General features: G+C 41.7%; 2 protein-coding genes across 4 annotated transcripts in view; one reads left to right on the top strand and one right to left on the bottom strand.

The window, feature by feature from the left end:
- Positions 1 to 1,859: 1,859 nt before the first annotated feature.
- Positions 1,860 to 9,546, bottom strand: TXNDC15 (thioredoxin domain containing 15). Its single transcript, XM_033927500.1, has 5 exons — positions 9,382 to 9,546; positions 6,850 to 7,343; positions 5,325 to 5,488; positions 4,034 to 4,164; positions 1,860 to 2,280 (listed from the first exon to the last, which is right to left on the bottom strand). The coding sequence occupies exons 1-5, from the start codon at positions 9,440 to 9,442 to the stop codon at positions 2,084 to 2,086; spliced, it is 1,047 nt and encodes a 348-aa protein (XP_033783391.1). The 5' UTR covers positions 9,443 to 9,546; the 3' UTR covers positions 1,860 to 2,083.
- Position 9,547: 1 nt separating this feature from the next.
- The window catches only part of PCBD2 (pterin-4 alpha-carbinolamine dehydratase 2), a 55,250-nt gene continuing 37,481 nt past the window's right edge, over positions 9,548 to 27,316 (top strand). The window contains exons 1-2 of one of the 3 annotated variants that reach the window (XM_033927501.1): positions 9,548 to 9,701; positions 13,556 to 13,687. In XM_033927501.1, coding sequence (XP_033783392.1) covers positions 9,624 to 9,701; positions 13,556 to 13,687 — 210 coding nt within the window. In that variant the 5' untranslated portion in view covers positions 9,548 to 9,623. Of the gene's footprint in view, positions 9,702 to 9,871; positions 9,891 to 9,921; positions 10,065 to 13,555; positions 13,688 to 27,316 lie in introns of those variants that run through there. The other 2 variants (XM_033927503.1, XM_033927502.1) reach the window with 2 other exon arrangements.

The raw sequence follows: 27,316 nt of genomic DNA on the forward strand, positions 1-27,316 counted from the left end.
TACTCTCTAGAACCTTGTAAAGGCATGGAGAGTAGACCAAGTAGCTACTCTATAAATTTCATCAAGTGAAACAGCTCTGGCCTCCGCCCAGGAAGCAGCCACACTTCTAGTTGAATGTGCTGTGAGAGAGGTAGGTGGGTGTTTGTCACAAACAATATAGGAAGAACAAATTGCCATGCAAATCCATCTGGCAATTGCAGCCTTGGAAGCTGGTCTGCCTCATCTTGATTGACTGGTCAGCACAAAAAGGTGGTGGGAGAGATGCAAATCATTAGTCATATCTAGGCAGTGAAGTAAAAATCCTTTCACATTCAGCCTTTGCTAAATCCTGTCCTGTTTAGCTGAACCCATAGGCAAAAAGTGGGTAAACTAATCTCTTCAGTAGAAAGAAAGGTACCATCCACAGTGAAACACCAGCCTTTGTAAACCTGAGAAAAGGGCTCTCTGCAGAAGAGAACCTGTACGTCCAAGATTCGCCTCGCAGAGACTTAAGGCCTCCAGGTCTTAGCTGAAAGGACCAAACGAGATGTAGCTTTTGTCACCCTTGGGGAGCCTTCTGGGGATTCCCATTGGGAAAACAAGGTGATGTCCTGATGTGCCGAAAAGGAGGTAGTCTGAGTGCAGAAGATGGCTGCTCTTCTGATGACAAAACTTTGCATGATATGGGGCAGATTGGCCTGAGGAATCCATAGCAGGTGATCCCTGGTCAAAAAAGGAGGGGGTTGAGGCAGATGGAAGCTTTCAAAAAAAAAGATAGTTAAAAATCCAAGATGGTCACTACCAGTAAAATTGTGCCAAGAACGGCCCCTGAGAGCTTCCCCCAAACTCAAAAAACTAAGAAAAAGGGGTTTTGGAGAAGGGGAAACCTAACTCGACCATCAGATTTACCTCCCCCCACCCTGACTTTCCCTTTAGGCACCTGAGAAACTGCAGTGCGTACTCTCATTATTCCCTATTTATGAGCTAATAGCCTACATGCAGCAAAAGGATTTCTGCCGCAGAAAACTGGAAAAACAAATCTACCAGTGGAAATCTTCTGGCTGCTGGTCAAAGGATCCACAGCCAGCTCCCTGATACCCAAAGGGTTGTTACACAGGATCCCCACAGCCTGTGCTTAAGCCTATAAATCAGCAGGTGAGCAAGCTCCCAAGGAAATGGACCCCTAGCTCTTATCAACTGGTGATGGGGAGGAGTTGAAAGATATGAGCAACACCCTTCTTCAAAGTTCACGACTAAAGGAAGACAACAGCTTCAGGACAGAATCCTGTGTCTTGGCAACAGACTTATATAATATTGGGAATGTTTTGTCATTAACACAACATGTGCACGACAACTAGAAACTCAATGTGGTCATAACTGGCATTACATAGGATAACATGCCTACTGCTCTATGAAAGCACTTAAATCCACCTCTGGCGGAGTTAAAACCATGCAGCAGCATTAATGCACATTATTGTCACACACATTAAAGGTGAAAGAAGCCATTTTGTCACCACTCCCTGCATTTATATAAAATCCCACCTTAGTGATTTCACATGGATTTCAACGTGCACTTTAAATCTTGAGTTAAACCACTAATGTGGTATAGTAAATAAGGTTCATAGACAAAGGCGCGAAAGACAAAAGCACGTGCCGACAATTGAGCCCAGCGCGCGCCGCTCTAAATTACAGTTTTTAGGTGCTCCGACGGGGGTTTTTGTTGGGGAACCCCCCCAGTTTACTTAATAGAGATCACGCCGGCGTTATGGGGAGTTTGGGGGGTTGTAACCCTCCACATTTTACTGTAAACTGAACTTTTTCCCTAAAAACAGGGAAAAAGTTCAGTTTTCAGTAAAATGTGGGGGGTTATAACCCCCCACAACGCGGCGCGATGTGTATTAAGTAAAGTGGGGGGAGCACTAAAAACAGTAATTTAGAGCAGCGCGCGCTGCGCTCAATTGTCTGGGCGCGCCTTTGTCCCGGCGCGCTTTTGACCTGACACCGTAAATAAGCTTGACAGTGCTGTAAAACCACAGCTGAGCAGTTCTGAAATGGTACTGAAGAGGGGCATGAACTTCTCTGACCCGGCCATCCGAATCCTAGATCACTCTTGATGTTCCTGTTCTTGCCCGGGTATCAGCCATCGAATGCTCTCTGTTCGAATGGTGGCGTACATAACAAATGCAGCCAGAAATAATACAGAAAACACAAGCAACCAATCAATTCCTTTCACAGGGGTGCTAGGAAGTGGCCCTTCCTGATCTTCCTCGGTCACAACCACATCGTTCTTGCCTTCAATTCCTAAAAGAGGTATCAGAGGGTGACACTCAATATCCTGGGATTACAAATAGGGTTGTTAAAATACAAACAAAAATCCATAAGAAAAGAGCAACGGCTCTCTAGGATATCCCCTAAACTCAGCAAATACTGACAATAAGTTATTCCTAAAAGTTGTAAGTCATCACAGCCAACTTCAAAACTGATCAAGTGCTACTGTACCAGTGTTATACAGTGTTTGTGTTCTCTTCATCCTCAATGGTTTCTGTCTCCGTCTCCCTAAACATGCTGCATACCTAACATGACCATTTATTTTTTTCTTCGGAACGGAACGGGACAGGACCCCCCCCCTCCCCGGTTCATAATGGGATGTATGGTCACATTAAATCTAGTGCAAAATATAGACAGCAGATATAAATTCTCAGAACTGACACATTTTGATCACTAAATTAAAAATAAAATCATTTTTCCTACCTTTGTTGTCTGGTGATTTCATGAGTCTCTGGTTGCACTTCCTTTTGACTGTGCAACCTTTCTTTCTTTCTCCCTACCCCCCCCCTCCGAAGCCACCGCAGCAACAGGCCAGGTGCGTGCAATGACTGCACAAGCTTTCCACCCTCCCCCTGATGTCAATGCTGACATCAGAGAGGAGGTTCCGGGCCAGGCAGCGATTGGCTGGCCCGAAACTTCCTCTGATGTTAGAATTGATGGCGGGGGGGGGAGGCTTGTGCAGTTGTTGCACACACCTGGCCTGTTGCTGCGGCGGCTGGGGGGGGCAGGGAGAGAAGGGAAGGCTTCTGCAGTTGCTGCCTGCACCTGATCTGTTGCTGTGTCAGCATTGGGGAAGCAGGGCGAAATCCCGGGCTCCGCGATTGACGTTTTGGGCACAGCTTCAGCACGCTCTTTCTGAAAATGGGACATTTCGGCATCCAGAAGCTGTGCGTAGGAACAACGGGACCGGCGATCTAAAAATGGAACAGTCCCATTCAAAATGGGCTGTATGGTCACATTATGAATACCTATGCAGCAGAAAGAACCTTGTTAAAGGGTGAGGGCAGACCAGAGCCTCTGCCTAATGGAGGGACTGGAAAATGCCCCTACAGCAGTGGTAGCAGCTGCCTTCCTCTGTCTACAGTTCCCCTGTTCTTCATCCTAAGCTAAAAGGCTAGCCAATACTGTACCATTCCACAGTATTATAGAAGTGGAGGATGTAAAAATAAGAAAGTATTTCAGGAAAGTAAGTGCTGGAAACGTAAAAACTTTGCCTACTGCCTCCAATGCCAAAAACTACAAGAGCTGGCTAATCTGAAGTGCTATTTTCAAGGGCTAAACGTAAGGGATACAAACCTATTCTAGATTTAATTTATTTTCACACTATCTGAACTCACTGTCCATTACTAATACGTCCCACTTTTTGTGTATATATTTTATTTTTTGTGCACAGAGATCAATAGCTTTGCAATCACTTTCCTCTGATCTTAAGTCAATTGTAAGACTTTCGTGCCTCTTATGTGAGGCAGCTTGAAAATTGATCCAACGTACTGATTAACTTCATTGTTCTTGTACAGTGTTGTCCTGTGCCCTAATACATTTTAACTGTGCTATTCCTATTAAGAGCTGTCATTCTTCTATACTGTGAGATAAAAGTACCTCCATAAAGGATTATCCAATTGCAATTTTAACCAGAGGGCTACTGCCCATGAATGAATTCCAGATAATCATTACAGCCTCTTTCTACTATGAATGGCAGTGGCATATTAGACCACATTGTACATACCAGACTGGTTGAAGATGAAGGCCTTGAGAGTTTCCAGAGTTCGATCTGTGTGATTAAATCTAGCCATGGGTTTGGCTCCCTGAAAAAGAAGGATATTCGGAACAGCAACTGTGCCAAATCTGGTGGAGAGGCTGCAGAAGAAAACAGTCATCACAAAGCATGAAGAAAGTGGAACCTTATCCACCTGGGGTTTTATTTCAACTAGAATGGTAACAGCAATACTGGGCTTTACAAGAGCCATCTACCAAACTAATATGACTCACTTCAGGTTATCAATAAGTGACCTAAATAGCAGCTTTGCTCAGAACGGCTTGTACAATCCAATGGGAATTCTGATTCCACTTCCTCAAAACGAGTCAGCGGTGTTGGGATTCTTCATCATTCCCCATAACTGGAAAATACTCAATATTTTTTTTTAAAAGTTTTTCTTATTTTCTCTTTATTAAAATTGATTTATATTTTATAGCTTCAATATAGCTTATATATAGAAAAAGGTTTAAAAGTGCATCACTTATCTTAAATCCTTATCGGTTCCCCTTCCCGACGCGTTTCGGAACTCTTTTTCAAGGTCGGGGGAACTGAAAAGCAACACACTAGGATACTGAATATGACGTGAGTGGGAAGGATTATTTAATGCTCTGAACAAACGCCACGGCCATTTTCTTTGATAGCCAGCGGCAGTAAGACTACGGTTGAGGATTAACCTTATCTCGTGGTGAGTGAAATATTAAGAAGACTTGCCTGTTTTAGAGATTATTGGGTGTAATAACTCATGGTGTGTGTGTTGCTTTTCAGTTCCCCCGACCTTGAAAAAGAGTTCCGAAACGCGTCGGGAAGGGGAACCGATAAGGATTTAAGATAAGTGATGCACTTTTAAACCTTTTTCTATATATAAGCTATATTGAAGCTATAAAATATAAATAAATTATAATAAAGAGAAAATAAGAAAAACTTTAAAAAAAATACATTGAGTACTTTCCAGTTATGGGGAATGATGAAGAATCCCAACACCGCTGACTCGTTTTGAGGAAGTGGAATCAGAATTCCCATTGGATTGTACAAGCTGTTTTGAGCAAAGCTGCTATTTGGGCTTTACAAGAGACATAAATGAAAATTGCAAGTTGTCTTCTACTAATGAATAATTCTACCAATTGAACAAAGTAATCTCCTTCAACATTGTAACTTCAGATCAAATGCTAAAAAAAAAAAATACAACCCCATTATCCTAAAACTAGCAGCAACTCGCTTTTATATACAGTACATATCGCACAGTGTGCTCCTTCCAAAGTACCTGCTATGTTGAGAAGCATCCAGTGCCAGGAAACGGAGACCTGGGAAGGCTCGTGGCAGAGAATTAAAATGAGGGGCCAGGCTAGCAGAGAAGTGACACCATGGTGTATAAAACAAGACGAAAGTGCATTCACTGCTGTTGGGGTTCAAAAACTCCATCAGGTCCTATGACAGAAAAGAAGAAGAATTTATTTCATCAGTGTTCCTGGAGGGCATCATTAGCAAGGTAGACTTGGAGTTCACATCTACTGATTAAGATCCATCAGTTTGGTCACCAATACAAAGAGGATTCTGGGCTCTTTGGAATCTGCACTGATCTAATTTGACATAACACTTTCAAGTTCTTATGTTGACAGTGAACAGTTTCTTTCAACACTTAACCACATTTAGGGCTAGATTCACAAAGCAAACTGATCGTGTACCGATCGGTTTGCAACCCCTTTACTATCAAATTTCCATCTGGCCTGATTCTCTTACCTCTCCTGCGATCCGCTTCGAATCCACGCATGCAAATGAGGCGAGACACATGCAAAATGGGCAGTGACCCAATTCACACCAAATTTCTGATCCGACTGGGCTGGCCGATCACCTGAAGAAGCGACTGCTGAGGACCAGTCGAAAACGTCTTTCCAACTGGAAGCCCTGCTCTCTGCCCTGCAGTCTCCTGCCTGCTCGCCCCGAATGCTGCCCAACTTCTTATCTCCTGCTGCTCGTCTTTCCGATGCTCTTCTGCCTGGCCAAACTGCCATGATTTCCTGCCTGCCTGGACTCTCCCACCCTTTCCCGCAGTGCAAGCCCGTGGTTTTAACCCGCGGGCTCTAAGCGGGCTAAAACCACAGGCTCCATTTATCTTTTTATTATTATTACAGCGGCAAGGTGAGGGCGGCAGCTGGCAAGAGTGGGACCAGCTTTCTGGGAGCCACGCAGGTTGGGGTCAGTGGAGGTGGCGACGTTTGGTTCAGTCTCCCCAAAGTCCTGCCGCCTAAAGTACAAAAAAGTTAAAAATAAAGAAAAGATCGTTTCTCCTATGGTCTGCGCATGCGCGATCCATGCAGGCAGATGGGGGGCGTTCCTCCGATCGCCCCCCCATCTGCATATTTTTGTTTTCTGAACTGGTCGGACCTGCCAGGAAAAGAAAGTGATGTAATTGCAGGTAAACAATAAAATTTTTATTTACACATTCCACGCTAAATCAATTAGTACACCTTAGTAAAAGAGGCCTAAGATAACACTAGCTTGGGCGTTTAGCTCTTTTTTAAATTTTAGGACATAGAATTTTCTACTTCGGGCTCCTTTTACTAAGGTGCGCTAGCGGTTTTAGCATGCTACAAGGCTGCACGCGCTAAACGTTAACGCCTCCATTAGTATTTTTCATTTAGCGCGTGGTTTGCGCACGCTAAAATTGCTAGTCACCTTAGTAAAAGGAGCCCTTAGTGTATCGTTTACCCAGTTCCCTTCCATATTCACGTTCCAATCTGAAATGTCACACTCAGATGAAACAAACTGTGAAAATTGATGTTTCTCACCTGTGAAATATTTAGGACTTGCAAAGTAAAATTCTCTATCCCTGTAAGGTTTCTCTCTTCACAGTTCACTTTTGGAGATTTTGTATTTTCTGTAGAATTAGATTCTTCGGGTGAGGACTCTGCATGGGCTCCGTCAGGCAGCACCGAGTCCTGCACTCTCTCGCCCTCTTGAATATCAGCTGCTACCTTAAGTGAATTAACAAGGCTTTCTTGGTCGGTGCATTCAGTACTTTCTCTTGTCACATCACAGGTGGCAACAGGAGATTCTCCAAAGTGCATATTCTTTGCTCCATCAGGAATCATTGACAGCAGAAATGAACGATCATGGTGAAGCTCAGTGCCCAACATGGCATCAGCAATTTCTGCCGTCTTGTACTGGACTGTTCTAACTGGCTGATGTTGTTCCTCACCTAAAGGAAGTGGGATACTTCCCTGACTGGAAGTTTCATCTGCTTGACTTTGCCGTGGAGAATGTGAATGACCATCTTCTTCCCCTAAAAAGAGAAAATGTGTATATGAACTATAACAAATTAACAACAGTTAAAGCTTTATAAAACAGCTACATTTATTTTTCAATATATACTTAAGGGGTCCTTTTACTAAGGCACGCCAGCCGTTAGCGTTTAGTGTGCGTTAAAACGGCTAGCGTACCTTAGTAAAAGGACCCCTAAATGAGATACAAACAAGCATTTTAACTGAAAGGGTGGTAGATGCGTGGGACAGTCTCCCGGAAGAGATGGTGGAAACAGACTGTCTGAATTAAAGAGGGCCTGGGATAGGCACGTGGGATCTCTGAGAAAGAGATAACGGTTACTGCGGAATGGCAGACTAGATGGGCCATTTGGCCTTTATCTGCCGTCATGTTTCTATGCATGAAAGGTATCGCAAATATTGCTACAATTTAGTGAACAAGTTGCTAACAAGACATTCACGGAGAAACACCTCAAACAGTAAATGTACATGCTCTCTTGGCTTTCCCGTCATTGAAAGGCAACAGGTTGTAAGACAATTTCCAAGACAGCACAAAAATGAACTATTTCAAGCCTACAGTGCAAGAACACTTCACAAGGAACAGCTCCTACCATGGATTATATTGACACTACCAAAGCATTCAAGCCTTGATGCAGTAAATGCTGTAATGGAACCCTGCACTAAGCTCCAGTGACACAACATTCTAATGCACATGCTTAAAGCAATTTTACTCCCAAGGGCATGGAAACGACTGCAGATCTAAAAAGTGTAGGCACCATTTCTTACTTGTTTAATGTAAAGCATTGTGTGCGTCTCGTAGTGCTATGGGAATAATAAATAGCAGTAGTAGTAGTGTAGGTTGTAAGGGTGAACACAGCACCATGGTAATATGCTGCATGGAGAATGACACGGGGACAAATTTGTCCCCGTGCCATTCTCTAATGCTGCATGACTAGAGGACTAGTTCTTAGGAAGGGAAATAATTGAGCCACATACCCCTCTCCTGTCACTTAAAATAATTCCTTGTGGCCCAGTGAACCCCTGTTTCCCAACCCACCACCCCATGATTTCTTTCTATGGGTGTCCACCCCCTCACCCACCAAAAATACCCTGGGCTCAAGTGCACCCTCCCTCTCTTCAGAATCACCAGGCAGGAGTAATGTCCACTTTTTCATGCCTCCATACACCACCTTGGAAAATGGCAGCGATTGACCCTGCACTGTACATCAGGATACAGTGCACAGGGTCAGCCTCACAAAAAGGGAATCATTTGCCTCATTTGGCAAACTGACTATTGATGATTCCCTTATTTGGCAGACTTTCTTAACTCACTGCACAGGGTCTGGTGCTCAGTCTCCAAAACAGTGGTACAGATTGCAGACAGTAAAAGTAGCTCATTTAAGGAACCTGGGAAGAAGTGATGAGTGGTGCATGTCATTGCCAGGTACTTGTGACCCGAGTTGACCACTATTGGAAACAGGATACTGGGCTAGATTGACCGTCCGTCCCAGTATGACAGCTCTTATGTGAGCCAAGTATAGGACAATCAGGCCATTGTGACACCATTGATGAGGTTGACTCGTAGGCTTTGGTGGAATGAGGCATTATGATGTCACAATTTCAGCTCTGAATGTTGCTACTCTTTGGGTTTCTGCTTACAATCTAGTCAAGCCAGACAAACTAGACAAGAAGGTGCATCTAGACACAGTGCTCAGGTAGGAGGAAATGCTAAGACAGATATTGGTGCTTAGCAGGTGGGTTGGAGGTTGCATGGCCAAGGTCAGATCTACCGCTCTCCAGGTAAAACCTAAGAAAAGGGAGATTTTGAGAGAACGTCCACCACCACCACCCTTTTCTCTCTTTACGGCAGGGGTAGGGAATTCCGGTCCTGGAGAGCCGTATTCCAGTCGGGTTTTCAGGATTTCCCCATTGAAAGCAGTGCATGCAAATAGATCTCATGCATATTCATTGGGGAAAGCCTGGAAAACCCGACTGGAATACGGACCGGAGTTCCCTACCCCTGCTTTACAGTGTCTCATCGCCCTCTTCGCCTTTACTGACCTGCCACCGAGAAGAGGGCCCACGCGGAGAAGAACAAGTGACCGAATCGGGAGCGCCACATACCGAGCGCTAGTTCCCCGGCAACCTAATCCCTTAGTCCACCTCGGCCTCTTTCCTCCCGGCCATCCCCTCGGCGCATGCGCCCTTCTCTGCCCGCCGCTTCCTGTCCAGGGATTAGGGGGCGTGTCCGAGAGACGCACGCGCGGCGCTCCGCCCTCCCACCTGGCTCGTGTTCCGGGTCAATGCTGAGCGGGCGGGCAGGGTCTGCGCTCCGCGGGGCCCTGGTTCTGCTCTCTGGCGGGAGGACTACCTCGAAGATGGTGAGTGCGGGCCGCTCGCGCCGCTCTTTGTTTGCATTTCTCGCGAGGGAACCTTAGAAACGCTGCACTAGGAGGGGCGCGCGCGGTGAGAGCTGCGCGCGCATATCTGGCCTCCAGGTGGAGGAGCGTGTTGGGCAGTGGTTGGAGGCGGAGCTACAGCCTCAGCACCCTGAGGTTCCGGGTTAGATTGTGAGCCCAGATAGGGAAAATGCTTGGGAAACCTTGCTAGGCGGTATATAAGGCACCTAATAACACTTGATGTATTAAGTGCATAAACCAGGAACTTCTTTTTGCTGATTTTCCTGTGTGTTAAGGTGTTTGCACTGAACCCATAAATCTGAATGAATGCGGAAATGTTTGGGGGTCAGTAATTCATTTAATAAAGTGTGGAGCCCATTGAGGACATTTGTTACATTGCAGCAATGGCCATGTATTTCTCCTTTTCTTAGATTTCCTTATGCATCCAGGGTGGGTGGGGGGAGGAAAGTGTATTTTGAGGATTAAAATTACTTAACTATAATATTGTAGTCACATCATATGTCTTATTGTATTAATAATTGGGAGGAGGGTGGGAGAAAATGATTGGTTTTTGTACTACTTGTGTAATTTAATAGTGCGTTTTATGCAGTATTTTATGTTCAATTAATTGTGTTGCACTGTCAAAATTTGAAAATCAATAAAGATTAAAAAAAAAAAATGTATACCCTTCTAAAAGAAAGAAAAAAAAGTTCACGGTGGTGGTATTTGGACTAGTTATGGTTTTTATGCCAGCTGCTCTTAGGAGGAAGAAGTTATGGAATGGTTTTCTCTGCTATAAATTGCTGCAGAAAATAATAGTCTTCATGGGAACGTAGCTTTTGTATGGCTGTTTAGATTGTAAGCTCTTCAGAGCAGGGGCTGTTTTCTTCTTCTTTGTGACTCTGTACAGAGCTGCGTACGTCTGGTAGCGCTATAGAAATAATTAATAGTTGTAACCTATTCTGTATTTTAGTTCTGACAGTATTTTTCCTTTGTTGAAGTGGATTCTACATAAGAATTGCCAACCCAAGTTCCAAGTACCTAGCTAAATTCCAAGTAATAAAACCAATTTTAGTGGATTTCCCCAAACCATCTCATAAATGGCCTATTGACTTCTTCTCTTTTAGAAAAGTAGCCATACCTTTTTTTTTTTTTTTTTAAACACTGCTGAATTGATTTCACCACATTCTCTGGCAGCAAATTCCAGAGTTTGATTACATGCTATATGAATAAATATTTTCTCCAGTTTGTTTTAAATCTACTATTTAATAGCTTCATCGCATACCCCCTAGTCCTATTATTTTTGGAAAAAGTAAACAAGTGTTTCACATCTACCTTTTCTACTCCACTCAGTATTTTATATCGCCCCTGAGCCGTCTGCTCTCCAAGCTGAAGAGCCCTAGTGCCTTTAGCAGTTCCATCCCTTTTATCATTTTCATTGACTTTCTCTATATCTTTTCTAATTCCACTATATTTTTTTTGAGATATGGCGATCAGACATGCACACAGTATTCGAAGTGTGGCTATACCACAGACATTATAACATTTTTATCTTTGTTTTCCATTCCTTTCCTGATAATGCCTAGCATTCTATTTGTTTTCATAGCTGCCATCGCACATTAAGCTGAGAGTTTCAATGTATCCTTAGTGATGACACCTTGATCCTTTTCCTGGGCAATGACTCCTAATGTGGAACCCTACATCCTGTAGATATACGGCCTCTTTTACGAAGCCGCACTAGCCCTGAAGCCCATAGAGATTTAAAGGTCTTCGGGGCTCTTGCTGTGTGGCAGCCGCTAGGGGGCTTTGTAAAAGAGGCCGATAGTTTGGGTTTCTCTTTCCCACGTGCATCACTGCATTTGCTCACATTAAATGTCATCTGCCATTTTTATGCTCAGTTTCCCAGTCTCACAAGGTCCTCTTGCAATTTTTCACAGTCCTCTTGGCGATTTAACAACTTTGACAACTTTGTGTCATCAGCAAATTTAATTATCTCACTAGTTATTCCCATTTCTAGATGATTGATAAATATGTTAAAAATCGGTCCCAGCACAGATCCCTGGGAAACTTCACTATTTACCCTTCTCCATTCAGAATATTGACCATTTAAACCTACTCTCTGTTTTCTGTCTTTCAACCGGTTCTGCTATCTCTTGATTTTCTAATTTCCTCAGAAACCTTTCATGAGGTGCTTTGTCAAATGCCTTTTGAATATCCAAATACACAACGGTGCAGCGGTTTGCTTTCTGAATCCTGTGTAGCTTTCAAAGTTCAGTATAGTTCTATAAATTGTATAGTCAAATTTCTACTTTTGGGTAGTGGAACTACACTTGGGCTTAGCTAATGATATCAGGAATGACCTGATCATCTGTTTTGGCTAATGCTGAATTACTGTCTCCTGACGCTACCCTGGTTAAGAATCTCTTGGCATTAACAGATCAGTCTCTACGAGTTTTTAATAGAGAGAGAGAAAAAATACATTGCTTTAAAAGTAACTTTGTTCTTCCTTGCTCTGACAGCACCATCTAGTGGCATAAAAAAGGCTCTCAAAAGTAAAGTTGTCATGGAATTGTAATTTTGCAGACACATTGCTACCTGCATGAAATACCTATTTTAAAGACTGATTCACTATTTATATAGTTAATGTTGCCCTGAAACCCAGCTGAGGAGAATGCTGCTGTTCTTGTGCTATGTCTGTACCGAGGAGTGTGTATTGTGCGGGCCCTATACAGATAAAAACATAGTAACGTAGTAAATGACGGCAGATGAAGACCCAAATGGTCTATCCAGTCTGCCCAACCATACATTCTCTATAAATTAATGATTTCATTTAAATTGTCCTTTTTCTTAGATATTTCTGGGCCAGAAACCCAGAGCTGCGCTTAGGGTCCATCTACGGCCTGCCAGTAGATCTCGAGGACCAGACTTGGGCAGCCCTGGTGTAGAAGATGGGGATCTAATTCAAATTAAATGAATATGCTATAATCACATAACCTGTGGCTGTTAAGGAGGAACCACAACTATACACAAAATGTTAAGAAAATTAAAAATAAGTAATACCGGTAAAGCTTTCTAAATGGCCATTATGCATTGAACACTTTGCCTTTGACAGTGGTTGCTCTTACCACTCTGGAATTCTCTTCCATTTGAAATTCGACCTGAACTTTCTTTTAACTGCTTAAGGCTCAATTCTTTGTTCAGGCCTTTCCATCAGCAAATTAATCTCCACAACCATGATAGCGGCTGTGGCTGAAACACCCCTTGGATTGTGCTCTGTACCTGTCGTCTGTGTCTACTTTCTACAACCTTCTTTCCCTCCCATATTATCGCTGAGTTTTACTAAATCACAGAAGAGCTTCTTACTGCGGGCCGGCGAGGTAAATGCTCTGACGCTAATAGGACGGCGCATTTACCTCTCCGGCCTGCGACAAGAAGCTCTTCTGCGGTTTTAATAAAAGAAGCAATGTAAACTAGGGCACCATTCATGTTTCAATCCTTCCTTTCCAATTTTAGCATTATTATTATTGATTTAAACCATTTAGGTAATTTCTGGTATATTAAATTACTACTAGGCATACGCAGCACTGTACATTTTGACATTTATAGAAGGTACCTGCCCAGAAGAGCTTACAATCTAATTTGGGCAGACAGACATGGAGAAGTGGTCCTAGGTTTGTCCTGCTTTTAAATTCACTGGTTTATTTAACTTGCTGGTTCCAAACATTGGACTTCTAGTGGCAGGTAGCAGTGTCATAATGTCATGAAGAAATAGTAGTACCATCATTTGCTCAATTCATCGATTGTTCTGTGAATTTCATCTTTGTTTATATGCATAGACGTCTCAGGCACACTGGCTGACAACAGAGGAGAAAAGCCAAGTTTTGCATGATCTGAAAGCTTCAGGATGGAATGAACTGGACACGAGAGATGCCATCTACAAGGAGTACAACTTCAAAACCTTCAATCAGGTAATGCTTCTGTATTTTTATAGCCCAAGTGAGAGATCCTTTCTGGATCTTTGTTGGTTTGGGTGATTCATTGAATCTTGCTCTATTTTTGAGGGGAACTGCTAAAAGGAGAACTATACAGGCCAATGTTACAAAAATCTCCCCTTTCTGAACTGATGGATTAAGCAACTGTTTATTTGCAGTTAGTTTGATAAACATGCGTTTTGGCACAGCCAGTGTTCAAAGTTAAATATTTTTCTTTTAGAAAGTAACAACATTTTGGAATTTGAGATACTTTTTATCTTGTGTTTGCAGTCCAGCAACAGAAGTGAAGTACCAATTTTATTCCCTGGCTTATGAGTAAAAATGCAGGAAGAAATCGGAAAGAGCAGGAGTTAATCTCGATGGATTTCTTGGAACAACCACAAGGGGATGTTGAAAAGTTCTCAGACCAACCAAGAAGGGAATAGCATGGAGCCATGAAACTTAAAAGTTATTCCACATATTCACCCTTAAGTTCAACACACTTGGCACATCCTGTCTGAAGTTTCTGTAACCCTTCCAAAAAATACTCTGATGTCTGGTTCCTGAAATACTACTCTGCTGCTGCAATCGCCTCTAAAGTACTCAAAAATTGTCACCCTTTTAAACTCTTTTTAAAGTCTGGAAACAGAAAATAGTTAGATGGAGCAAGATCTGGTGAGTAGGGTGGATGGTCTATGCACTGAAACCCCAGCTGCATCAAAACATCCATCATTTTGCCAGCCTTGTGAGCAGGTGCATTGTCTTGCCAAAAGAGAACTTTCTGCAGCTTCCCTCTCCTTTTTTTCTTTCAGTGCCTCCTTTAATCTGCACAGCAAGTTACAGTAGTATTCTGCATTAACTGTTTGGCCCCCTTGGAAAGTATTCAGTCATTACAACTAGAGAATGACACAGTGACAAAATTCATCACCGTCCCCGTGAATAACTGCAGGAAACCATCTTCATGTCATTCTTTAAGGAGAGAGGGAAGAATCAGAGTATGAATGGCCACAACCACTGACCTGCAAGCTTTGCTTTGAAGAATGCTAGTGTAGAAGGACAGAGGATGAAATAGACACTAGAAAATGACATGGGTTTGTTTCCCATGGTTATCCGCGGGGACGGGAATGGTGATGAATTTTGTCACCGTATCATTCTCTAATTACAACATCTTCCTGATCTCAAAACACTTTGGCCATGTCCTTTCCTGCTGATTTTTGGGTCTTTTTTTTTTTTTTTAATCTTTATTCCTTTTTATTTCTTTCAACAAGTGTACAATATTATTACAATTAATTCACATAACTCACTTGACATTCTTAAACAATATTATTATACATGTTTTAATACCCCCCATCCACCTCCCATCCCTTCCCATATCAACAAAATATTTCGTCCAAACTTATACATACTTATACATCTCTCTTTCATAATACAATTAATCTTACATTAAATCTGTCCCTCCCCCCACCCTTTCTTCCTCAAACTCTTTATTCATTTTATTATACAAAGTAATGCACAACAATATATATCTCATCATAGTACATATATCCCCTTATATTTCATAACAACATATTTCCAATAAATTTACCCTCTTTCCTTTTCTATTCATACCTATATACCATGTTTCTTATATCCATTAATCAGTTGAAATATACCGCTAGCTAACTAAATTATCTTATCCCCCCCACCCCACCCCATTTTTATAAATTATCCTCTAAGGAAAAAGAATAAATCTTAATCATTATAATAATCAATTAATGGCCTCCACACCTCTTGAAACCTTTTAAAATACCCCCTTTGTACTGCAAGAAATCTTTCCATCTTGTACATATGACAAACTGAGTTCCACCAGAAACTACAATTCAGTCTAGAACAGTCTTTCCAATTAGTTGTTATTTGCTGAATTCCCACACCAGTAAGAATCATCAATAATTTATTGTTTGCTGCAGATATTTGGCATTTGGCCCTCATACACATTCCAAAAACCATTGTGTCATAGGATAATGCCACATGACTCTCCATCAATATGTTGACTTGATCCCAGATTGATATCCAAAATGCCTGAATACATGGACAATAAAATAAAAGATGGTCTAAAGTTCCAACTTCAATTTTACAATGCCAGCATCTATTAGACTTAGAGCAATCTAATTTTTGTAATCTAGTAGGGGTCCAGAATGCTCTATGCAACAAAAAGAACCATGTTTGCCTAATAGATGCTGACATCGTACCTTTTATTCTCCAAGACCAAATACGTGGCCATTGAGATGCATTAATCTGATGCTTAATCTCAATGCTCCAAATATCTCTTAATCCATTTTTAGGCTTCTTATTCAAATAATTAGATATAATTTTATACCACTTTGCGGCCTGATGACCCAGAAAATCTGCCTGGAAACATAAGAATTCTAAGCTGTAATGATCATTTAAAGATTTCCATTTTTGGGTCTTGAATTTCCTTGGCCTTGGAGAACCTGAGTGCCGCCATTCCATGGATTGTTGTTTTGTCTCGGGATCATAGTGGTGGAACCATATTTCATCAACAGTAACTAGTCGTTCCAAAAAGATGGCACCAGCTGCAAAATCAACTTGGAAGTGTCCACTGAATGTCATTTCTCGCCAAGTCAAACATTTGGGCACCCACTTGACTGACAGTTTCTGCATATCCAGCTGCTCATGGATTATACATCCAACATGTTCCCTGGATATCTGTAGTTTCAGCTATTGTTTTAGCCAATAGCTGCTGATCTACCAAAATCAGGTTATGGCTATGGTCAACAGTTTCAGGAGTTGACACCGTTTGAGGCCTCCCATATTTTGATGCATCTTCGGTCTCGAAATCTCCACGCTGCAAGTTTGCACACTACTTCTTCACTGTGGCGTATGATGGGCATTTGTCACTCGGTGTTTGCATTTGTAGATTTCCTTTGGTGTTTTCTTCTGCAGGAATAGGAACTTCATGATGACTCGGAATTCCACACTTTTGTTGACATGGTTCAATCAATGATCGGAAACCATGTCGAAACACAGTATTACGATTCAGCAAATTGGCACTTTGCAAAATAAAACAATTCTGTTTTTCAAATACAGCGGCAAAATAACCCTCAGAATTTAGGAAGTTGGTTGGGCTGAGAACTTTTCAGCACCCCCTAGTAGATTCATGAATTATATGAACAAATTGTTTTGCTAGTCTTTTTTGTAAGTTTTTACTCAAAATATTGAATTTGTCAGTCTTTTATAGCTTTCCTGGGAAAAGGTTTATGAGGATGTGTACAAAATAATAAAATACATATATTTAATATAGTGATATGAAATAATAAAAGAATAACTTAATCATAAACCATGTCAAATAGCCGGTCTTACAAAGCTTACAAAAAGGAGGCAGATCATATGCCAACTTAAGATCAAGAGTTAGCTTTATTCTAGACCAGTGGTCTCAAACTCACGGCCCGGGGGCCACCTGTGGCCCACCAGGTACTATTTTGAGGCCCTCGGTGTGTTTATCATAATCATAAAAGTAAAATAAAACAGTTTCTTGATCATATGTCTCTTTACCTATAAATTACAATATTACAAACTATAAAGAGTTTTTCCTCATGAAAAATTGTTATTTCTTTAAAAAGACATTAACTGAGTTTGGCTGAGGGGGTAGGAGTGATGACTGTTGAGGGCTGAGTGCTGGTCACGGAGGTTTTCAATGGTCTAGTTTTGTCTCATTTGGCATAAAGATGTTTTTCATTGAGGCATCTTGTGTGCCTTATGTATTTTACATTTTGATGTAGGATAGGATTGGTTAGTATGTTTTATCAATCTGATTTTATATGTATGTAGTTGTTATAATGTTGGTCTTGATGTGTTTTGTACGATAAATATTACGTTTTATTTTGTATGTTAACATGTAAGTTGCCCTGGATAAGGGCGGGCAATAAATAAACAAACACAAAACCATTTTTTCTGAGGCCCTCCAAGTACCTACAAATCCAAAATGTGGCCCTGCAAAGGGTTTGAGTTTGAGACCACTGTTCTAGACTATACTCCTGAACAAAAAAAGATTTAGCATCTAGTGGCCAGTGATTTGGGACTGGTTAAGGTTACCAAATAGGTCTGCTGCAAAGATCATAGAGCTTTGGTAGGGACTTAATGTGTCAGTAGTACTTTAAGATAAAACCAGTTGCTCTGTTTCTATAATGACACAAATCCAAGTCAAAATTTTAAGTCATACATTGCTAGACAGGGAGCCAAGGAAAGACCTTTTAATACAAGCTGGATTTGATCATGCAATTTTGTTAGTAGACATCCAGCCATATTTAGTATTTATTGAAGCATCTGCAACTGATAGCATGGAAGATCAATATAAAGTACATTGCTATAATCTAGTTGTGATCAAAACAAGCAATACAGTCGCTCAGAATTGGATTCTGAATAGACGCCTGGGAAGGGCGTCCTATACAGAATCGGGGCCCATACTCACCCAAAATAAACTCGATCTGTAACCAACGTCCATGTTACAGATGCCGGTTACAGAACTGGGTTGCTGTAGACACAGCCGCTATACTTATGGCAGCAAGAGATCTCCCTGCCACGATAAGTATAGTGGCCGTGGCTGCCAGTCCCCCCACTCCCCGAACGATCGTGGCAAGAGGGAGCCCAACCCCTCTTGCCCGAAGACTGGCCATCCCCCACATAGAACACGGCAGGAGGGAGCCCAACACATCCTGCTGGATCCCTTTAACGAACCCCCCACCCCTCCTGGAAGATTTCCATTAGGAGGGTGCCCAACCTCTCCTGTTGGACCCCCCCAAATGAAACCCCCCCTCTCTGTACCCCCCCAATGGAAACTCCCAACCCCCCTCCACGGAACCCATCTTGATAGGTGGACATACGTAAGGGTCCAACAGGCCCGCCTCTCTCCAGCCCATCCCACATGAGCCTAAGGCCTGATTGGCCCAGGTGCCTAAGGCCCCTCCTATGGGGGAGGGTCATAGGGAGGGGGTTGTTTCATGTTTTCTCATGAATAGTATTTTAGTGCTTTTCTGACTGTTAACTGTTCATGCAAATTTTTGCACTTTGTATCAGCTTTTGTTTTATAAAACCAATAAAAAGTCTTTAAAATGAAAAAAACAAAAAAAACTGATTTTCTGTGTACACAAACCAAATGCATCTCTACACACTTCCTAATGGAAGAGGATGATCCATGTTCTATGGCATTCATATTCCCAACTGAAAGTGCAATAGAAGAGAAGAACCAATACCGAATGGAACCCTATAATCAAGTAACGGTAAAATTTCAAGAAAGAATCAAATAAAAAGTGTCCTGGATTAGGTTTCCCAAGCCAAACAGCGGAGTCTTTAAGAGATCTACTATGATACACATTTACATATACTGAGTCTTCAATTATCTTGGGCATTATTTTATTTATTTAATTCGATTTCTATCCCGTCCTCCCAGAACAATGAGTAAACAGCAGCTTAGCACAAGTTTAGAAGAACAGGGAATAGAGGGCAGATTGGAAGGGGGGATTTAAGGGAAACCACGTTGATTAGAAAGTTGACAATGTAGTAACATAGTAAATGACAGCAGATAAAGTCCTGAACGGACCGTCCAGTTAGACTCGTTAAAAATTACACGATTAGATTAACTTTTCTCTTCTTTGATATTTCTTGAATCCAAGCTTAGAGGGGCAGTGACTTCTGGCCTGCTTGGGAGGGGATATTCAGGGGAATTCCTGGGGGGGGGAGAGCAGAGAAATGGTTCTAAGGGATAGCAATTAGAGGGAGGGGTGGAGGGATTGATTGCAGCTGGATTTTAGCCAAGTCCCCACAATAAATTTCTGAAACCCTGCAGTCGAGGGTGACTAGCATTTTTCGTTTCAAAAGCAGAATATAAGTGAAGCAGTGGTGCAGCAGGATATCTAAACAAAATAAATAAATCTAAGATGAGGAGTGGCTAAGAAGATATTCCTTGAGACTGTGCTTCAGTGGAATGGAAAAGATGGAAGCCTGCTGGAGAAGGATGAGAATAGCAAACAAGGCACAACAATGGAGGCAGACTGCACACTCAGTCAAGAGGAACAAACATAGAAACATGATGGCAGATAAAGGCCAAATGGCCCTCCAGTCTGCCCAGCCGCAGTAACCATTATCTCTTTCTCTCTCCGAGAGATCCCACGTGCCTATCCCAGGCCCTCTTGAATTCAGACACATTCTCTGTCTCCACCACCTCTTCCGGGAGACTGTTCTTCGCATCTACCACCCTTTCTGTAAAAAAGTATTTCCTTAGATTACTCCTGAGCCTATCATCTAGGGCAGGGGTAGGCAATTCCGTTCCTCGAGAGTCGGAGCCAGATCAGGATTTCAGGATATCCACAATGAATATGTATGAGATGGATTTGCATGCACTGCCTCCTTGAGATGCAAATCTATCTCATGCATATTTATTGTGCATATCCTGAAAACCTGACCTGACTCCGGCTCTCGAGGACCGGACTTGCCTACCCCTGACCTAGGGTACTGCTTAAAGCTAGTCTCCCCAATATGAGATGAAAAGTTTACTATATAAAAGTCAGGTTCATCCTTCATGTAGATTATTGGTCTTTGAATCTGGTTTTGAAAGGTGGTACCATCAACTCCTAAAAGCTCATTCTCAAGCCTATCGAGGGTTGCCAGTGCTTCATATGTCTTGACAGATGGAATGAGTCCATCAATTTTAGTCTGCTCCTAGGCTGCTTTTCTTAAAAACAAGTTCTTGCATATAGTAGGTGGGGGTAAGAGAGTGATTTAAACCAGGGAACCAGGGCTGAATCCAGCTCTTTTTTTTTATTTTTTTTTATAAATCTTTATTTCTTTTTATTTCTCTCAACAAGTGTACAATATTGCTGCCAATACTATTTAAATTCTACTGCATGCTATTTAAATCGTTAAACGGAGACAGCCCAACCTACCTAAACAACTGCCTATACCAAACAGAGAAAAACCCAGACATAGAAAAACACACACCCTCCAATCAAAGAAGTCAAATGGAAAAAACTGTATGACGGCCTACTAGCAAAACAAGCAGCAAAACTGGATAACCAAATCTCCAACCTACTGGTAACCACCCCCGAATACAAGATCTTCTGAAAAGAAATAAAAACGATACTCTTTAAGAAATCACTGAAACACTCTTAACATATCAATTACTTTCCATCCTCCTGCCTTCATCCCGCCCCACAGATACTACAAGTTCTTCTCAACTTCTCTTGAATTCACCAATGATCCTATATTGTAACCCACCATTTACGTATAACTCTTTTGTAATCCGCCTTGAACCGCAAGGTAATGGCGGAATATAAATCTCTAATGTAATGTAATCCTACCTACTGTCATTTTCACACATCCAGTTGCAAATGAAATTTGGTTGAAACTCAGACAAGGACAACACAGTGCTGTTTCCCCAAAATGGCATTTCAGTTGTATGTTTACATATATGTACACTTGGATATACTGCCCTTCATTCTAAATTGATAGGGGAAATAATGAAGATAGAGATGAGCACACGAAAGGAAGCCTGGGATAGAAGAAAGTAAAATATATTGAACCAAAATCTTTAATTTTAAGTGAATAGGTGGGCAAGGAAAGGCAGATTTTTAGTACTGTCGTCAGCCCACAGTCCAATCATAGTGTCAGCTGGGGAAGAGGGGGGGGGGAAGAAGGGGGTCTAGACTGCCATTCTGCAAACAGAAGAAGTTCTGTTTCTTCTAAACTCCTTTTCAAGAGGATTACAGGTGTTCCCTTGGCGACAATATTTAGTTTTAAAAATGTTTCCCTCTCCAATGCCTGCTTGCAAAAAGCTTCTTTGCCTTGTTATAGACAGCCCAAAATTAAACTCTGAGTGATCTCCAGCCTGGACTAAAATCTGCAACAGGATATTCTGGTCAATCGAATACAAGAGACGATGCATCACAAACACTTGGTTCTCTGTAGTCCGTTTCTAATAAGACATTCACACCAGGGACCCATTCTTCACCCTATTTTTAAATACAGTAACATGATTTCTTCTCAAATAGATACAACCAGCCTCTAACTTACTTTGATTTATATCTACTAAATTGTTGTACTTTAAGAACAGCACAAAAGGACATTCTCCAAAACCCCTGGTGTAGCAAGAGAGCAGATGGAGAATGATTAAAAGGACAAAGGATAATGCAAAGAAATAGCCCTACATCATAAAAATTGGAGAAACTCCTTCCAGCTAGCCCTTCACCTCTGAGTCATCCATGTAGAGAGCTGAGAAACAGCTTAACAAGGGAGTATCAGGCTAAAAAAGGTGCCCCGTCAAAAACGCGGTGGACATTGGCACGCTGACAATCACGCCCCGACATTTGCGTGCAGGACAAACGCACGCCGCTGCTCTGACTGCTATAAGGTCTTCCCGTTTGCGCTCTGAGGGGGTGGGGAACCCCCCACTACAATCATGCTCTCGTTCGGGGGATGCTGACGCGGTCTCAATTTTAAGATTGCCGCAAACCCCCCCCCCCCCACTACACTTACAATTGCGCCTTGAAAATCTCGCTCCCTTCTTGCGTGTACTTGTCGGTGCAGTTTGAGTGGCAGTGTGGATATCCTAAATACCTGACTGGCAAGGGGATACTCCAAGACCAACTTGGGGAACACTGTTCTAGATGAACCCCACAACATAGATACTGCAGTTAACATCCAGCATAAATCACCTATTAGTAGGATTTCCCCTTTCATAGCTATATTGTGAATATCTTCAATTTTTAAAAAAAATTTATTTATCATTTTATAATTATTTATCAAGTATAAACTTGTACTGTAAATCTCTGTCAACCTCTTGTAAAGGAGATCTGTATACAATTCAATATAAATAGACACCCGTTCCCTCTTTCCAGATTAATCCATAGTGCCACTTTCTTACCCTGTAAGACCCTCACTTTATTATTTGTAATGTATTTTAACATTTTTAGCACTCCTCCCTTTTTTCCTACCCTGTTTTTCCCTGAATTAAATTAAACTAAAACTTAGATTTATAGACCGGGTCATCGCCATTAGGAGCTCGACTCGGTTAGCAATAAGAAAATTGATACATGGATTAAGAAAATAATCAAATTAAAAAGTTTAAGAAGATTGATTTACAGAATATTTAGTGAACTTGGGTGTGATTGTATGTGATGATCTTAAGATGGCCAAACAGATTGAAAAGGTGACGGCGTAGGGAGAGGTATGGCCAGTAGGAAAAAGGAGGTATTGATGCCTCTATATAAGACTCCGGTGAGACCTCATTTAGAATATTGTATACAATTCTGGAGACCACACTTTCAAAAAGATATAAAAAGGATGGAGTCGGTCCAGAGGAAGGCTACTAAAATGGTGTGTGGTCCTCGTGGTAAAGCGTATGGGAACAGACTTAAAGATCTCAATCTGTATACTTTGGAGGAAAGACGGGAGAGGGGAGATATGATAGAGACGTTTAAATACCTACGTAATGTAAATGCGCTTGAGTCGAGTCTCTTTCATTTAAAAGGAAACTCGGCAATGAGAGGGTATAGGATGACATTAAGAGGTGATAGGCTCCAGAGTAATCTAAAGAAATACTTTTTTGCAGAAAGGGTGGTAGATGCATGGAACAGTCTCCCAGAAGAGGTGGTGGAGGCAGAGACTGTGTCTGAATTCAAGAGGGCCTGGGATAGGCACATGGGACTCTCAGAGAGAGAAAGATAATGGTTACTGCGGAGGGGCAGACTGGATGGGCCATTTGGCCTTTATCTGCCAACATGTTTCTATGTCTTCAGTGCTTTTCGAAATGAAAATAAGGAGCTTAAACTCCGTAATGGAAGTGGCAAGCTATTCCAAAGTTCTGAACCATGCCTGTGACTGCCCCTAAATCCAGAACCTTATTTCCTATGCTACGGGCATTAGGATACATCTGTATCCGCCAGCTAGAAAAAGTGTAACAAGAGTACCCCACCCATTAGATCAGGGGGTCTCAAAGTCCCTCCTTGAGGGCTGCAATCCAGTCGGGTTTTCAGGATTTCCCCAATGAATATGCACGAGATCTATGCGCATGCACTGCTTTCAATGCATATTCATTGGGGAAATCCTGAAAACCCGACTGGATTGCGGCCCTCAAGGAGGGACTTTGAGATCCCTGCATTAGATCAATCTGCTTAACGGTCAAGCACACTTTCTGTGTGGTGTTTAATTTTAACTTGAATTTCAAAGTTCAAAAACTCGTATGCAGTGTGGGTTGTGCAAATTCAATTTCCAAAATACCGTTTTATTCCGACTGCGAACAAATCCTCCGTGACCCTTCTTTAAAATTTAAGTCACCAGCACCATCCGCTACATTTCTCCATACAATCGGATCTTAAGAGGGAAAAGATTTTGCACGTGGGGAATGAACCTGTTAGTGAAGTTTGTTTCCAAACTGACCGCAGCTAGGGTCCCTCGCTCTGACCCCCCCCCCCCACTTCACAAATCAAACTTAATAGGCACCGGTACTTTATAAAAGCTCAACAGCAAAAGACTAACTTAAGATCACGGCCTCCAGCAATACTGGAAATCAAATTAAAGTGGAGACATTTTTCAAGAAATCTTGACAGGCGTAATCCTAGTTACCATGTAAATTTATGGTAAGCTGCTGTGTTATCAGCCACAGGTGCTGTTTTTAATATATGGACCACATCTGGCTGGGGATAACCATGTCTCTAAAGGACTGAAAATGGCCTCACTATCAGACAATGGAGTAAAAGAAAACGCAAAAGCCAGAGAAATGCTGCAGAACCCCCCCATCCCCCCCCCACTTCATATGAAACAGTTCATACCACCTGGTTTGATGGTTGCTATTGCAAACCAGCCTAAGCATTTATATTTAGAAAGGCTGATAAAACCAGTGTGCTAGCCGCAGCAGTTATGGCCCCCCAATTGTGGAATCTTTTACCCCAATATATCAGAGAATTAAAAGATTTAACCTTATTTAAAAAAAACTCTAAAAACATTTCTCTTTAAAGATGCTTATGATTCCTAGCATATTACTAATCGATTCTTACTTAAGCAGCTAAAATTACCCCCCTCCTTTTTTGTTCTTTCCTTTTATGTTTTTCCTTCTCTTCTATCCAAACATTGTAACTTTTTCCCACTTACCCACACAAATCATGTAAGATTTAACCCATAACAAAGTTATTTTATTTTATTTTATATGTATGTATTTTGTATGTAATGTTTTAACCCATAACAAAAGTTATTTTATATGTTAACAATAATATTTTATTTGTAGATTTTATTATGTTGTACATCGCCTAGTAATTTAAATAGGCGATTCATTAAGAACAAATAAACTTGAAACTTGAAATGTGTAATGTGTGTGTATTTATTTATTTAAAAATCTATATACCTCATAAAACTATGCGGTTAACATATTGATTGCACACATAATATACTGATCGCCCTTTAGTCGCTTGGATATGAACAAACATTGGACAGACGTCTTATCAATTAAACATTCAGCAATAAAACTGTATAAAGTTAAAAGCCAGATATTCCTTGGCACTATAGGCTCCTTTTACAGAGGTGTGTCAGGGCCTTGACGCGCAGAACAGCGCACGCTAAAATGCCCCGTGCGCTAGCCGCCACCGCCTCCTCTTGAGCAGGCGGTAGTTTTTCGGGTAGCGCCCGCTAAAAACGCCAACGCACCTTTGTAAAAGGAGCCCTATATCTTACAGGAAGAACAGAAGTAGCAACATTTTCATAGGAAAGCATTAACCAAGAGCTGCGCCTTCAACATTTTCTTAAAATTGATCTTTCCAACGCAAAATCGCAGTCGGCCTGGCAGAGCATTCCAAAGTTTGACACCCGCCGCTGACATCATTGATGCTGCGATTCTAACATAAATAATAGGCATCTTCCCCTCTAAATACAATTATGTTCAATTTTTTAACCACCTTTTTTCGGTTCAATATTCTTTATTGCATTTTTACATTTTACAAAAATCTATTGACCTGATACAAGTCTAGGCTCTCATTGTAACATTGTCTAGTAATCACTCATGACTGAATAGTATATTTGTTACAGGTTTTTATTGTTTTTGTTATCTTATTGTGAGGGGGGCTTATTAATGTGCATAAAATAGTTTGTGTTTAAAAGATTTTACATAAGAACATAAGAATTGTCATACTAGGACAGACCGAAGGTCCATCAAGCTCGGTATCCTGTTTCCAAAAGTGGCCAACCCAGGTCCCAAACACCTAGAAGAAACCCCAATAGAGCAACATTCCAGAGCTGAGATTGTGATGTCATAATGCCTCATTCCACCAATGCCTAAGAGCCAACTTCATCAGTGATGTCACAATGGCTCAATTGTCCAATACTTGGCTCACATAACATAAGAGCTGTTGTACTGGGACAGACCAAAGGTCCATCCAGCCCAGTATCCTGTTTCCAATAGTGACCAACCCAGGTCCCAAGTACCTGGCAGAAACCCAAAGAGTAGCAACATTCCAGAACTCAGATTGTGATGTCATAATGTCTCATTCACCAGTGCCTAAGAGCCAACCTCAGCAGTGATGTCACAAAGGCTCTGTTGTCCTATACTTGGCTCACATAAGAATTTAACTCCCAATAATAGGTTCTTTGTGCAATTGGTTTTACATGTGTCTCGAGGGAAAGACCTCAGAAACCTGCATCCAACACAGAACAGTCAATTCTTGTGGTGGTATAACTTAGCAGGACAGATTTTCTATCATTGGTCGCAAAACCCTCCACACACCAATCCCAAGTGCTTTCTGCTATAACAGTCAATATTACTTTCTATAGCACTAGGTGTGTGAAAATATGATGCACTTATCTGGTTGCAGAATAAGGCCCGACGGGACCCGTTTCGCCAGCTTATGGCTTCGTCAGGGATCCTATTTTTGTGACAGCTGCAAGACAACAATAAGACAAGTGCTTAGCCATCACTACGATAGCAAAACATCCAATTGTCTCTGCAAGTTTATACGAAATCGTACTCACTGTGTTCAGTCCTGAAAACACTTTGAAAAATGGCGCCGGAGGCGAACACACGCCGCGCATGCGTATTTAAAAGCATGCGATCATGACGTCATCAAAAGAATAGTACAACATCAGAGAAAAGAAACATTAGAAGAAAGAGTGCCAGCCGATGTTCCCATTTAAACCGGTAGGTTTTACAGCACTGAGTTGGAAAGTCCATCTGGCCTCTCTTTGTAATAATCTAGTGTGTCGATCACCCCCCCGATCGTTGTAAGGTTCATGGTCAATACACATACAGGATAAGTGGTGAAAATCATGCTTAAATTCCAGACAGTGTTCTACGATGGGGGCACTGATTCTTTTGAGCTTGAGGTTAGAACGATGCTCATACATCCTGGTTTTGAACGGACGTATTGTTTTCCCTATGTACACTTTCTTGCAAGGGCAAAAAATAGCGTACACTACAAAAGTAGAGTTACAGGTCATATGATGTTTCAAATAGTACATTCTTTTATCGACAGGGTTTATGAAGCTAGATCCCTGTATCGTCATCTGGCATATACTACAAGTGCCACACTTCACAAAGCCCCATGGTTGAGCTGTGAGTTCCCTCGGTGTAGTGCGATACATAGAAGGACTTAA

This window comes from Geotrypetes seraphini, chromosome 18 (assembly GCF_902459505.1).
Source record: "Geotrypetes seraphini chromosome 18, aGeoSer1.1, whole genome shotgun sequence".
NCBI classification, from domain to species: domain Eukaryota; kingdom Metazoa; phylum Chordata; class Amphibia; order Gymnophiona; family Dermophiidae; genus Geotrypetes; species Geotrypetes seraphini.